Raw genomic sequence first — 15879 nt, 5'->3', positions numbered from 1 at the left:
GAAAGCTGAGATAGAGAACATTCCTGATTTGTTCCCAATTACAGAGGGAAAGACTTTTTAAAATATTTCCCTATTAATATGCTGTACTTTTTTGGTGGATACTTTTCATGAGACTAAGAAATCACTCTTCTATTACTAGTGTTTTATACATATTTGTTGTCATAATTAAGAATAGATGTTGAGTTTCATCAAATATTTTTTCTGCATATATTAAGATAATCATATGATTTTCTTTTCTATTTTTTAATATGATCATTTTCATGGAATATATTTTAAAGTTGGACCAAATTCAATTACAATAGTAACCCAACTTGTTTTCTATTATTTTTTGATTTGGAAGCATTTTTTTGTGTGTTAACTTTAAGGATTTTTATACTTATGTTCATTATGGGAAAAGTGTGACTGGTCTATTCTTTTTTTTTTTTTTTTAATAATGTCCTTGGCAGGTTTTGAAATCAAGGTTATAAGTTGGGCCTCTTTTTCTGTACTCCAGGAGAGTGGATATAAAGTTGAAATTGCTTCTTCCTCAAATATTTGGGAGAATTAACCAGTGAAGGCATCCAGGCAAAAAAACGTTCTTCTTGGTCTATTGTTCTCCATTGGCAGCGGTGGGTGGGGGGGTGGGAATTGATGGTACCAAATTGCCTGGAAAGTTGTGTCAATTTTACACATTCTGTCTTGTCAATCCAAGTTTCAAAACCCAAGGTTTATTTTAAGTCTTAAACACTTAAAGGCTTTTTCAATCTGGCATGTAATTTCTTTAGCTGAGCAATTCTTCAAAAAATTAGTAGATTTTGATCTATTTACTCTAGTCAATTTTGTTTGCCTGAAAAAATCTCAAATATATTTAATTGTCATAATAGTCATAATTCTCAAGCCTGATATATTTTTCTGCACCTCCTCCCCCCATTCTCTTCTTTCAACATAATGGCAGCTACATTGAGATAAGCAGGCTTGGATGGAACTCTACACTCGCAATTTGTGACAGACCTATACTTTTTTAAAGTTTTATCTTAATTCAAGTTAGTGTAATATTAGTAATATTAGTTTCAGGTGTACAATATAGTGATTCAACAGTTACACGCAATACCCGGCACTCAGCACAGCAAGTGTACTCCTTAATCTCCATCTCCTATTTCACCCATCTTCCACCCACCTCCGCACTGGTGACCATCAGTTTTTTCTCTATAGTTAAGAGTCTGTTTCTTGGTTTGCCTCTCTTTTTCTCTTTGCTCATTTTTTTGTTTCTTAAATTCCACATATGAGTGAAATCATATGTCTTTCTCTGACTGAGTAACTTTGCTTAGCATAATACTCTCTAGCTCCATCAATGTAGTTGCAAATGACAAGATTTCATTCTTTTTATGGTTGAGCAATATTCCATTGTGTATATATACCACATCTTTATCCACTCATCAGTTGATGGACACTTGGGCTGTTTCCACAATTTGGCTACTATAGAGAATGCTGCTATAAACATCGGGGACAGACCTATACTTTAATGCATCTTTAATGCATCTTTAATGCATCTTTAATGCAGAAAACATTTCTTAGTCTTACCCTTTTGTATTTGGAGTCTAAAGCCAGTTAAACTTTCCAACCCAAAAGACTCCAAATTTCTGAATTATTTCTTCTCCTTTTTTATCCGCCCCCCCCCCCCATTTTTATCACAAACTAGCCAATTCCAGCCTGAGCTCACCTCTGGTTTCTTTTTTCTTTTTTTTTTTTTTTAAAGATTTTATTTATTTATTCATGAGAGACAGAGAGAGAGAGAGAGGCAGAGGCAGAGGGAGAAGCAGGGTCCCTGCGGAGCCGGGAGCCTGATGCGGGACTCGATCCCAGGATACTGGGATCATGACCTGAGCCGAAGGCAGATGCTTAACCGACTGAGCCACCGAGGCATCCCCCACCTCTGGTTTCCATACGTTACTAAATGTAACCAGAAAATAACAAAACACACCGCTAGCATTCTGTCTTCCAACCTCTTCACCTAGAAATCAGCCTCAGTAGGCACAGAAGCAGTATCATTATCAAACGTTTTCCTTTTGCTTAACATGGTCCTCCATTTTTCTAGCCTCACCACCCCTACCCACCTACTAAGCCAATGCCACATACGTTGGATCTGGTTGTTTTTTGGCAGCATTCCACTTCAGTATCATTCCACTGCATTAACTAAGCTAATGTTCAGTGCTCTAGGAGAGAAATCCCATAATTGCAGGGGCTTAACCAAATAGAATTTATTCCTGTCAGACACAAGAATTCAACGTAGGTATAGAGTGGGCAGCATTCCAAGAGGGCAAGTTAAGGATTCAGGCTGCTTCCATCTTGCAACTCCACCATAATTTAGAGCTCCAGAGTCCATTTAGAGAGTGCACAAGGAAATTCCTCGCTTCCAGGAGAGAGACCTCACAATGCTTGCTTGTAGGATTGTTATCACTGCTATTTACCAGTGATCCTGGTCTCCCCTTTTCCAAGTGAGAGATTTTATTGTAGATTTTCTCCCTCTGGTCATCATTACACACGGTGTGTGTGCACAACTTAGGTAAATTGTCTTTTGAGTTCATAGGTCACTAGCTCATGAGAAGCCACATGTCCTAATGGAGAGGACTGTGTATCTACTGGAGATTTGGATTTGAGTTACATGTAGTAACTGCATGGGATTTTAGGATGTTTCCCTTGAGTGGGAGTATGTGTATTCAGTGTGAGGAATAAGGGGTTTATCGAGATGCCAGGTATGGCAAAAACACAAAAGATGCATTTGCTCATCAGAAATGCATGCTCCCTTTCTATTGTGTAGAGTTGTTTTTGGGAGGCTTGTGTCTACAGGTTCTACATTTGCCAGCATTGCTTGCATTTGGATAAGGTCATGGGACTAGTTCTCACCAATGGGTTATGAGTAAAAATAATTTATGTCACTTGCAGGCTGAAATGTTTAAGAAGCAGATATACCTTCTCTACTTTTCTTCCCCAGTCTACTGGCTGAAAATGAATGACCCCAAAGCCCTAGACAGTGGAGCTATAATGCAGAGATCCTGAACCACTTCTGGAAAGCTGTTCACTGAATACCAGCATTGGATTCCTGTGCAAGCCAAGAAAAAAAGTTTAATTATGATAAGCCATGAATTTCAAGGTTTACCTGAATCCTCTGCTACTCTTACTCAATGATTATAAAGTATACATAGTTCTAAAAATTCTTTTGTGATTACAGGAGCAAAACATTTGGAAGCCACAGATCTATTCTAGTTCTTCCATTCTATCTATCGTCTATCTATCTATCATCTATCTATCTATCTATCATCTATTTATCTATTTACCTATATCATCCATCTCTTTATGTATATGTAATTTATCTATACAGACAAAAACATATATGAATTTAAGGGCAGTTAAATAAAATTTATTTATTTAAATTTATACATTTAGATTTTAGATGATGGTGTCTGATTAGAATGCAATTGCTTTAGGGCAACCTAAATCTGGGAATTTACCACCTCACTCTCTTACAATTTAAACTAAACCAGTTGAGCCCAAACATCTGATAGGATTTAATACGATGATAAGCATGTTTTAGTATCATTGAATCCTTCTTTAGCTTCTATACTGTGATGGTGAGACAGTATTTCTTTTTTTTATATTTGCAACAGTATTTCTTAAGCACATAGCTAAAGTCACAGCATAAAACAAATAAGACAAATGATCTTAAGGATGAGTGATAGGAATTAGTAATAAATCCGTACATCTCTATGCAAAAGTGCATGGGCTGTTACTTATCTGCAAGATGTCTGCAGGGTCATTAGCTATTGTGCAACTAGACCCCAGACCACTGCCCATTTTATCTTATGGAGTTAGAGTGTTATCTTTACTCATGCCTCTCAAAAATAAGCTTTAGTGGGTGCTAAGTAGCAAGCTCAAATCTATGATTGCAGCAGGGTAAATATCAAATGTATGTTGTGTCTGTCACTTGTCTGGTTATTTTCAAATCCATTCCCTCCCACTATACTGCTTAGCCCTGTATCACAGGGGGCAGATCCTGCAAACTCCATTTTCCTGACTTGAGAACAGAATACTGAAGCGCAGGCCAATAGGAGATTTCCTATCATTTCCTCGCTCTCCCCTCTCTTAAGGTGGTGTGTCTGGCTATGGCTGCCTTCTCCAGGGTTCTAGCTCCCACCAGACAACTCCTGCCCTGTAGGCTTAGCTTTCCTTGGCAGCCTTCCCAGTGGCTTCTGGGTTCTGGTAATATCCTGAGTCCCACCACTTTGCAGGTGGTAGTGCCTTCCTGCTGGTTGCTTTATCATCCCATCCTTTTTCTTTGGCTCTTCAGTTCTTCCAGTACTTTTGAAACTCTGTCCCCATATTAGATTCCTTCAGACTTGAATGCTCTTTGCCAGACCAGACCTTAATCAATGCATGTCTGCACTAATATCTACATAAACACAATTTATTGAAACATGTACATATAAATGTATCAACAAAATAATGGTTCGGGAAATATTTGTTGAATGAGAGGATTTATGTGAGGAAGTGTTACTTGAAAACTGGGTGAAAAAAGATATTTTAATGGTTTAAAATTAAATGTAAAAATTTCTGTTAAAGGGGCGCCTGGGTGGCTCAGTTGGTTGAGCATCTGACTTTGGCTCAGATCCTGTTCTCAGGGGCCTGGGATCCAGCCCGCATCTGGCTTCATACTCAGCAGGGAGTCTGCTTCTCCCTCTCCCTCTGCCCCTCCCCCTGCTTGTGCTATCTTTGTGTGTCTCTAAAAAAAAAATCTGTTAAAATTTAGTGTAACTATATGTTGATGATGAAATTTTAGTAAGAAGAATTAGAAGTGGTGCTAAAACATTTGAATAGAACCATAGAATTAAAATGGTAGTATAGTCAGAAATTCAAAAATAAAGTCTAAGGGCAATGATTGTAGTCTATTTATTTATTTATTTATTTTTAAGATTTTATTTATTTGACAGAGACACACCGAGAGAGGGAACACAAGCAGGGAGAGTGGGAGGGGCAGAAGCAGGCTTCCCGCAGAGCAGGGAGCCCGATATGGGGCTCGATCCTAGGACCCTGGGATCATGACCTGAGCCGAAGGCAGACGCTTAACGACTGAGCCACCCAGGTGCCCCTGTAGTCAATTTATTAAAATAAGTAGCTTTTGAACCTTTTTGAACCTTATTGTGATTCACAATAGTAAAGATCTTAGATTGAGAATGAGTACAGTTATATATGCATGCGATAACTGCTGTATTTTCTACTCACTTTCTTCCCTTCTCTTTCATCACATCTTATCCAATGTGACACAGAGTTTTGAAACATGGTTTAGGTATGTTAGAGGAACCATAATAGTCTTCGCAAATTTATCCAAGAGATTAAGAGATTACTAATCCTCGCTCACTCTGTCTTCCACTATAGTGGCTATCTATTGCTTTTGTTAGCTCAGTATGTTCACCCATGTGCTGGTAATGGCAGCATAATTTTCCTCTTGGAATTATTCCTTTCCTTGTCTTAGTCCAGAGGGTTCAGGTCAACTTCCCGCCCACCTCTCCTGTCCCCCACCACTTTTTTCACTACCTCTGGGGGAGGCATGTCATCTGGTTCTGGTCAAGGAGAATGATCTCTGAACACAAGGACCATCTCGGTACTTAGTACATAACCTAAGCAAAGCCAATGAGCTCTGCTGTCAGCGCCTGGATGGCCCAGTCGTTTAAGCATCTGCCTTCGGCTCAGTTCTTGATCTCAGGGTCCTGGGATCAAGCCCCATGTGGGGATCCCTGTTCAGCGGGAACTCTATTTCTCCCTCTCCCTCTGCGCCTCACCCCCCCACCCCCTGGCACATGCTCTCTCTCTCTCTCTCTCAAATAAATAAATAAAATCTTTAAAAAAAAAAAGAAAAGAAAGAAACAAGTTCTTTTGCCAGACTGGAAGCTGGTGAAAATCAGCCTGTTGATCCCAAAGCCATCATATGGACAGAGCTGCCTAGGAAGGAAGCTAACAAAAGGAAAGAGATGGAAGACTTAGGCCAGAATTTGTGACCCTGAAGCCAGTCACCTTTTCCCGTGCACAAGTAATTTCACCTTTAGAAATTCAAATGTAAGAAAGAAGCTCCACTTCAAATGATAGTATGTGAAATGACTTGAATTTTATTAAAAATTTACATTATTCAGACCTCTTCAGTATCCCAAACTTATGAACAGATAGAACAAAAATAGAAATCATCACATAATCACTTACATTTTAAATGGCACAAGTGTCTAAAATTATTTGGATACAAAATTTAAGTTTGTTGGACATTTCAATGCCATTATCAAGTCTTAATCTTATTTCAGTGTCCACATATTTTTAGTTTTTTAGTTTGGCTGTTCTGGGAGCCCCCCCCCCCAATTATTAAGAAAAGAACATTTGAAAAAAAAAATTATTCACATTAGGATTTTCACTGAAAAAATGCAATTAAAAAAATTAAAGCTTCCTCTCCCCCAAATTTAATGTTTATTTTTTTCCCAACCAGTATACAGAGATATCGTATAACATTATAGATTTATTTAAAGCTATTTATAGCAGATACATTTTAATGTAAGATAAACTTTTACAATGTAGGTCACTTTTTTTCAGTTCTACTCAATATTTGATTTTAAATGTCTTCAGAGTTCACTGATTTGAAACAAATTCCACTCAAAGCACAAAGTATACTGAAGGCTGCCAGTTTACAAAAAATGATCCATAAATGAGAAGTTTTAGCTACAGCATTGAACATTACAGTAGGAAAATATGTAAGATAAGTGACATTTCCACATGCCTGTATTATTCCCCGACTAGTTACCGCTGCAATGTATGAACAAGTTGGTGCACGATTACAACTCTTCTCTATCAGACATTCACAGATGCTCATTTCTTGTTGTTTTTCAAATACGTTATGTGAAACTCTGGACAAGAATTATTCATATTAAAATTATTCCTTAAAAGTGAAGGCAATAGTTCTCTATGGCAGAATTAAAACAGAGCAAGATATAACACTCCAGTGTCTCTAGAAAGATCCTCATCAACCTCTCACATGGACGGCATTTGCTCCAAGCTGGGAGCTTTGGACTTAGCAGGCAGAGTGAATCACTTATACAATATTCTACGAAAAAATGATTGATTTGGAAATCTTGTGCTTTCACTATCAGTGGCATTAATTATTGCTTGCAAATAATGCTACCCAAAGCAGTTGCATTTACTGATCCTATCTTAAAACACTTGACAGGGAAAATAGCAAAACATCACAGGCTAACTTTACCTCTTGTTATTACGACTTTGCGCACACAGAAACATTTACAACTCAGGCTGTGACAAAACTAGTTTTTGTCCTCAATAGCTATACATAGAACACTAAATAAATTCTGGAGATTAGAAAAAGAAAAGTTTTATTAAAAACCAGGCACTATGGAAATTGGTACAAATGAAGTAACCTGAAAAATGTTGTATTTGTAATTTTTTCCTTAATGAGGTGATCTTAAATATAATATTTTAGGAACACTATCATTTTTGCTATAACTGTTAAATGTTTCATTCCTGAGATTTATGGAGAAAATTAAATTTCTTAAAGTAAGCAAAAAAGAAAGAAATGGCTTTCCTAGATGGGAGGCTGAACTATGGATCAATATCTCAGTCAGTTACTTTCTGTCATTTTCCCATACATCAGGTTTTTCATTTGGGATATAGTCACACTGTAGTTTATTCTTTTAACTACTGGCCCCAAAATATGCCACATCTTTAAAGAGCTGAAATGTTCAGCTGAAAGATGGCATATAAGTAAAAGTTATTGTTACTAAAAATTTGCCATTGTAGGTAGCTTCTCTTTTTTCAAGTGAGAACATAAAAACAAAATGAGATTTTTACATCTGGTTTGATTTAAATAACAATTCAAGTATCTCCTTTAAAATGATATTCTGAAAAACATTAATATTTATGTACCATAAATTTAAATACATTTTTCTGAAAGGCAGAATATTCCTTGAATATCCTTTGTTTTAATCATTACATAGACTATAAAGATCAAAAGTTAGCTTTGGTTCACATCCCTGTTTTTGATAGTTCCTGATCGTTTTTATCCAAATACCTAACTAATCATTTAGAGATAAAGTTAATATCAAATGCATGGAGGAAAGTTTCAGACAATAACACAATTACATTTGGTTTAAAAAGCTATATTCAAATGAAGATATGGTCTAATAGAAGTCATTTGTTCTTATTTTCAGTTATAGTTGACATATAAGATGTTCACTGAGTTTTTGCATGAAATGGAGTTGTTTCGTAGTCTTGAAAATGAATTCCCTTAGAAGTTGTGATCTTCATAATAGCGCCATTCAAAGCATCATCTTCAATGAGTGTTATTAATCCACTTGCAATCATTGATGGGCTAAAAATAAAGGAAACATTGGTTTTTTAAAACTAAATACGAGGCATAATTATCACTACACTTTGAATTGATTTTGAAAAATCTATTACCTTTACATGTTAGTAATAGGGAAATGGATATCATGAAGCTATGGCTACCTCCATATTTTAGTCAGTTAGATATCAACTAAATCATATGTCATTCTGACAGGAAGAATTTATGAATTTATATTTATTGTTCAGGAAATGATTATCTTCTCATCTTTATCTTATAGTAGATCTTAGACTTACCAGATAAAAACTGTATTAAAGTAGAAATGTGAGGAATTACAGATAAAGTTTACTGAACATCTATTATCTACTTGTTGCTGTTTTAAGAACCTTCCACGTAGCAATGTATTCATGGACTTTCCAAAAACCCTATTTTAGCATTATTTCTATTTTACAGGTGAGAAAATTGAGGTACCCAAAGGTTGACAGATAAGTTTATGGACAGGGGTAGAGGCAGGATTTGATCCCAAGTGGTCTGATTCCTTTGTCATGACGGTTATGTCTCTGGGCTGTGAGACCAACTGCTTGAACTCAAACACTGTTCACCAACCATGTGTGTTGATCAACTGTTTCTTATGAAAACGGTCGAAGCTACGGGGCCATATGAAATTTCACAAAAGGTAAATGTGAATATCGCTTGGAATTTAGTCAAATTAGGTATCATAGTTTCCACTAACTAAACACCACGTTTTTTTAAAAAAAAAAATCTGATGATGGTCAAAGGCATTATGATGCACTGCTTCTCGGAATTCATAATGTATAAACATTCTATCTGGAAACCCAGAAAAAAATATTTTTTTAGAGAGTTTGCCAAAATGTCCACAACAGCCAAACTATGGAAAGGGCCAAGATGTCCATCGACAGATGAATGGATAAAGAAGATGTGGTATATATATATACAATAGAATATTATGCAGCCATCAAAAGGAATGAAATCTTGCCATTTGCAAAAAGGTGGATGGAACTGGAGGGTATTATGCTGAGCGAAATAAGTCAGAGAAAGACATGTATCATATGACCTCACTGATATGAGGAATTCTTAATCTCAGGAAACAAACTGAGGGTTGCTGGAGTGGTGGGGGGTGGGAGGGATGGGGTGCCTGGGTGATAGACACTGGGGAGGGTATGTGCTACGGTGAGCACTGTGAATTGTGTAAGACTGCTGAATCACAGACCTCTACCTCTGAAACAAATAATACATTATATGTTAAAAAAAAAAAGAAGAAGAAAATAGCAGGAAGGGAAAAATGAAGGGGGGGAATCAGAGGGGGAGACAAACCATGAGAGACTATGGACTCTGAGAAACAAACTGAGGGTTCTAGAGGGGAGGGGGGTGGGAGGATGGGTTAGCCTGGTGATGGGTATTAAAGAAGGCACGTACTGAATGGAGTGTTATACGCAAACAACGAATCATGGAACACTACATCAAAAATTAATGATGTAATGTATGGTGATTAACATAACATAATAAAATTAAAAAAATGAGAAATAGAGAGTCTGCTAAACCAACACTTTGAAGCACCCTTAGTTTCTCAAATTTAAAGGGTTTTTTCCCTTTTTATGACTTATGTTTAGATAGTACTTTGCTCCATCATATAAAGGAAGATCAGTATAGTTTTACTTACTCCAAAATTCCATAGAACTTCATCATATCCTTAATATGATCCTTATATTCTATATATTGTCCCATGTTTTCTTCTTTCTCAATGGATTCGAGGATGGGTGTATTAACAAAGCCTGGGCAAATGGCATTCAGTCTAACACCACTGTTCATGAGATTAGCTGCCATCTGTGGATTAGAAGTAGAAGGTTGCAGGTTTCAGTTGCTTTGTAAATGTATACCATGGGACACACTGATAATTAAAACCATTTCAAAGACTCTGGTGTGAAAAATACTAGTCAGATATCCTTCTAGTGATCTAACAATGACAATGTTAAGGTTGACTGGTAGCAGAAAATGAAAGAATAGGGTGCCTGGGTGGCTCAGTCGTTAAGCATCTGCCTTCAGCTCAGGTCATGATCCCAGGGTCCTGGGATCAAGTCCCACATCAGGTTCCCTGCCCAGCAGGAAGGCTGTTTCTCCCTCTCCCACTCCCCCTGCTTGTGTTCCTGCTCTCGCTATCCCTCTCTCTGTCAAATAAATAAATAAAATCTTAAAAAAAAAAAAAAGAAAAAAGAAAATAAAAGAATACATACCTAAAGTATCAAATTAATTCTGGAAAGCCTCAGCTAATTAATTCTTTAAAAATCAATATTGCTGAGAAACTCCTGAAAATACTTGATTATCTAAGCTGCTCTTATCTACTGAACTCTGCAGGAAGCTAAACGTAAAAAGCCGAGGCTCAGAATTAATCTCTCTCAAGTTTGCTTTTAAAGATTAGGATTGTATATCAAGAGACTATTTCTTTAGAAAATACGTTAGTGGAACGTTTGGGACTCTGACTGATTATAAAGATACTCTTGATAATATGCACTATGTGGAAGGCAATTTACGTATTTTCAGACTAGCATTCTTTGGCTTAATTTCAATCTATTGATTTTATTTGAACTGTTTATAAAACAAAATGTAGTCAATTATTTTTGGATTCCATTAACTTACTGCTAAAGTTCATTTGTAACCCCCAAAATCAACAATCATGGATCTTTTGTGGTCATTTATGGACAAGCACAGAGCAAATGTTCCAACTAAGATCAAAAAGATGTTCTTGTTTCAGCTCTTATACTATAAACAAATGTCCTCTTTGTGATATATTTAGTCTATGTTTTTCCCATTTTTGTGCCTTTTGTTGGTGACTTTGCTATGTAAAACACCTCCCAAGCATAGTGGTGAAGTGCTGTTCAGTGTTCCTAAGTGAGGGAAGGCTGTGATGTACCTTACAGAGAAAATTCATATGTTAGATAAGCTTCATGCAGGCATGAGGTGTAAATGCTGTTGGTCATGTTAATACATATCAAATACAATACATATTAAATGGGCTGTCTTTACATAGAAATATACATAAGACTAGACTATGTATGGATTGGTTGCTCAAAATGCTGTAACCAGAGGCTCAAAGGAACTAAACCCCGTATTTCCCCGAGGAGCAACAGTTCAATATTCTCTACTGCAGTGTTGGCAAGTGATTTGATAGAGCTAACTACCACAAATAATGAGAATTGACTGTACAGATTTACATTCTTGTCATTGTAAATAGGAGATTTTTGGTATTTAAAAATTATTTATTTTTTAATTTAAATTCAATTAACCAACATATGGTAGATCATTAGTTTTTGGTGTAATGTTCAATGATTCATTAGTTGCATATAACACTCAGTGTTCATCAGAATTATTTTGTTTTGTAATAGCTTTATGTGTTCCTTAAAAGTTGAATTAAAGATTAAATCTCTGCAAATAAAAATTTCCAATCAACTTGAATTAAGAGCATGAGAGCTGCTTATCTTCCTTTTTGACTGAACATTTACCGTTCATGCATCTACTTTCTTTCTCCCCATCTCTTCTCTATCTTTTTCTGTCTGGTCCCTCTCTTTGTCTCACCTAGATTAATCACAGCAGAGATACCCCCAACTCTTTTATCCCCTTCTACACCTGTCCTCTCTAATACATTCTCTTAACAGCAGCCAGAATGGTCTTCTGAAAATGGAAACCTGATCTTGTCACTCCTTTGCATAAAAGACCCACTGATGCTTGCATTTCGAATCAAAGCTCATTTCTGGGGCCCATAAGCTGCTTTTTGTCTGGCTCCGGCTTCTGACTTTCCCCTTGCTCCTCAGGTTCCATTCAGAATGCCTCTTTTCGGTTAATAAAAAGGCAAGCATTCCTCTGTACACCTGTCACCCGAGGCCCCGTGGAGACGTCATCCTTGACTACTCTCTCTGGTAAATTCTGGTCCCATCCTTCTGTGCTCACCTTTTTATCATATCTCCAGTGATAAGTGATACCTAAAACACACTACATATTCTACTCAAGGAGGCCTAAAGTTAATAAATTTTTAAATTTGGAGTCAATTTTAAAAATAAAGAGTGTCTTACCCCCCTCTTTTTTTTTACCCTTAGGATATTTTTCCATAATGCATCTGTGTTTAGGACCAACTTCATTTTTATTTATTTTTATTTTTTAAGATTTTATTTATTTGACAGAGAGAGACACAGCGAGAGAGGGAACACAGGCAGGGGGATTTGGAGAGAGAGAAGCAGGCTTCCTGTGGACCAGGGAGCCCGATGCGGGGCTCGATCCCAGGACCCCGGGATCATGACCCGAGCCGAAGGCAGACGCTTAATGACTGAGCCACCTAGGTGCCCCTTCCAACTTCATTTTTAAAAGATCTCTTCTTCACTTGCTCCTTGATGTGATCTGAAAACCATCTTTTATAACAAAGATTAAAGGAAAAGTTACTTTTCTCTCTTTAACCCAGATGTACTGAATTCTGAATTTCTTCCCCTCTGCTTTATAGAACTCATGTTTCATATATGCACAGAAAGAAAACAAGAGATACTGTGGTTGTTAGGTCCTCACCGCTGCTGAGCGTGTGAATCCAATTATGCCGTGCTTTGAAGCACAATAAACAGGCTGTTGGGCCACAGGCATGAGCCCTGAAACAAACAAAAAATTTACACAATTTCACTAAAAAATAAGCAGATAAAAATCCAATAATTGCTATGCGATTGAGTAATTCATGCCTATTCCATTTGAAGCTTATTCTACAAAATACACTACAATAATTACCAGACATTTTTCCTTTCATGATCTCTACTATACTGGCCAGAATTGATGTTATGTGAGTTACAGCCCAGGAATGAAGCCGAGAGTGATATGTAAGTCCTTCTGTCTCCCTGACCCTCTGTCAAGAGAAGTAAATATTATCTGAAACATAAACAGAATCACCTTTAAACCCAGTAAGTTACCACCAATTTTCAGTTGTTAAGTCTTGATTTTAAAAAGTGTCTATTCTTCATTTTGTAAGACTTCCAAATGGCTTCCAAGTTTCTGAAGGGAGTCTTGGAGATGACTTGTCTTTGCTATAAATTAGTATGCGTTTCCCCATCGCCTATTGTACTGAATGGTGCCTCTAAAGTGTTTAAGAAAAGTCAAAGTAACTTCTTTTGATTTTGAGCTGTAGGAGATGCCTAGATCTTCCTGCCCATGACTTAGGTAAAGAAAGCCAGAAATTAAAAAAAGAAAAGAAAAGAAAACCAGAAATAAGAATGTATGATCCTATTTTATTTCATTTCATAATTATGTACTCTTACAGAATTCAAGCAATTTTAGAATTGGTTTAATTTTCCACATATACACAATAGTAACTGCTCGGATGTATGATTAAATTCATGGCTTGCAGAAACACTAGTATTGTAGCACACACAGCATCTTTTCTCCCCTACCTCCTGGCCCAACCCCCCAAAAGAAACGAAACAACAGGAAAAACCTTTTACTGAACTGTTACTATCAAGTTTATTTCTCATCATTATCAATTCTCTAATCAACAGTTACACTTTAAACCAGAGCCATGCGTATATTTCAGTTTTTAACAAATTTCCCCCATTAACTCATTTTAACATTTTTTAAATTTGTGATATCTGAGTCAAGCAACAGTGATCTCTGATTACTATAATGTTATTAATATCAAATGTCACGTTAATAATACTAAATTATTCTGCTGAGACACGTTCATCTCCACCCAGCTAACTAGTCCCAGAGCACCACCAATCAGTCGAGCGTGTTGTGCCAAAGTTCAGCAATAAATGCAGACCTTAACCACTCCCTGGGTGCCTGCCAGGTCTCAATTTATAAAGTATGTTTGCTCAAGAGCAGTTTAAATCCCTGAGGATGGTAGATCACACATAGTGCGTCCACCCGGTGATTTCAAAGTACTGTACCATGTGGCTTGTTGTTTCTTAGCTTAAGTAAAATGTGTAAGTTAATTAAGTTCATCGGTGTCAGTCAACAAGAATTTATGATGCCCCCACAGGGTACACAGGTGTGTTAGGGGTTGGGGACAAAGGGAATAAGTAGGTGCAGCCAGACATTGCTGCTGCTTGCTCTTCTAAGTTAGTCGTTGTTTTGCCTCTCCTTAAAGGTTTACGAGACAAAGGCAGTTGGTTGGAGGATGGTGTTCACGGACTGCAGGAAATGCAGAATGAACCTTAGTTAGAGATAAGCTGACGCAGCCTCAGAAACAAAAAAGCACAAGGACACCGTTCATAAATGTTGTCAAAGATGAATTCGGAATGAATTTCTGTTACTTGTGCGAAGGTACTGAACTTCTGAACCCAAGCTAGTTCAAAGTGTCACAGAAGTGAAATAAATCAAATAGTGTTAGGTTGGTTCCATCTAAGAAGCAAGCACAAAACACAGACGTTCCTCTAAAGACACAATTGTAAAGGCGACCAGAATGTGAAAAATTTGTTTGCATTTTTAAAGTGGCATTCGGTTTTATGAATCTTGTTAACATTATAATGACATTTTCACTGCTATCCTGCAAAATGTCTATTTATGCATTGCTTTCACTTTCTGATATTAGATCAAAGCCTGTATAAATCAATATCAGACATTCAGAAATCGTGTCCTTTTCTATTTTTTTACAGCTTTATTGAGGTATAACGGGCACACAATAAACCACATATATTTAAAGCGTACAGTTTGATAAGTTCTGACATATGTATACACCCATGAAACCACGACCACAATCAAGATAATGAACATATCCATCACCTAAAAGTCTCCTCATGCCCCTTTGTCATCTCTTCCTTCTGCTTTTCCCCTCCCTCTAGGCAAACACTGATCTGCTTTGTGTCACTGTAGTTTGCCTTTTCTAGAAGTTTATACAAATGTAATCATATATTGTAAACTCTTTTGGTCTGACTTCTTTCACTCGGGATAATTATTATGAGCTTTATCCATGCTGTAGTGTGTATCAATAGCTCATTTTTCCTTTCTTTTTTTTCTGAATAGTATTCCACCGTACGGCTATACCCATCAGTTACATATACATTCACCTGTTGATAGATATCTGGATTGTTTCCACTTTTAGGGTATTACAGATTAAGGGAATTCTTTTTTTTCAATTACTTAAGCAAGTCGTAGTTAACTTAGTTAAATAGAGATTTTTTTCTTTATCTTCCCATACATATAGATTTTCACTGCTGCTTCTTATGTTTCAAACAGGTAGGGTGGGTTACTGATCCGCAGTGCTTTCCCCCCAGCTTGCCAATGGACAGTCCAGGTGGAAATTTACTATCTGTACCTCAGCTTGCTATTGTGAAAAGAAGACTAAATGGGTAGAGAAAGGCTTTTTTTTTTTTTTAAGGTTTTTGTTTTTCTTTTTAACAATGATTTTGTTCTGAATATTTCAGAAATCCAACATTTTCTATTGGATCTCAAGAGCCACTTTTCTTTTACACACAATGCTATTGCTATTGTGGTCTAGCTTCAGTATTTTTAACCGTACTTCTGTTACTTAC

General features: G+C 36.8%; 1 protein-coding gene across 3 annotated transcripts in view; it reads right to left on the bottom strand.

Annotated features, from left to right (window-relative positions):
- Nucleotides 1-8204: 8204 nt before the first annotated feature.
- HPGD (15-hydroxyprostaglandin dehydrogenase) overlaps nt 8205-15879 on the bottom strand; it is a 29381-nt gene continuing 21706 nt past the window's right edge. For 2 of the 3 annotated variants that reach the window (XM_021698905.1, XM_044912574.1), the window contains 3 exons: nt 12935-13011; nt 10047-10210; nt 8205-8392 (listed from right to left, as the gene is read on the bottom strand). In XM_021698905.1, the coding sequence (XP_021554580.1) occupies nt 8254-8392; nt 10047-10210; nt 12935-13011 (380 nt within the window). In that variant the 3' untranslated portion in view covers nt 8205-8253. The remainder of the gene's footprint in view (nt 8393-10046; nt 10211-12934; nt 13012-15879) is intronic. The other variant, XM_044912575.1, reaches the window with a different exon arrangement.

Source organism: Neomonachus schauinslandi, chromosome 2 (genome assembly GCF_002201575.2).
Source record: "Neomonachus schauinslandi chromosome 2, ASM220157v2, whole genome shotgun sequence".
Classification (NCBI taxonomy): Eukaryota; Metazoa; Chordata; class Mammalia; order Carnivora; family Phocidae; genus Neomonachus; species Neomonachus schauinslandi.
The sequence above is the reverse complement of the archived record's forward strand: the minus strand, read 5'-3'. Positions and strand labels throughout refer to the sequence as shown.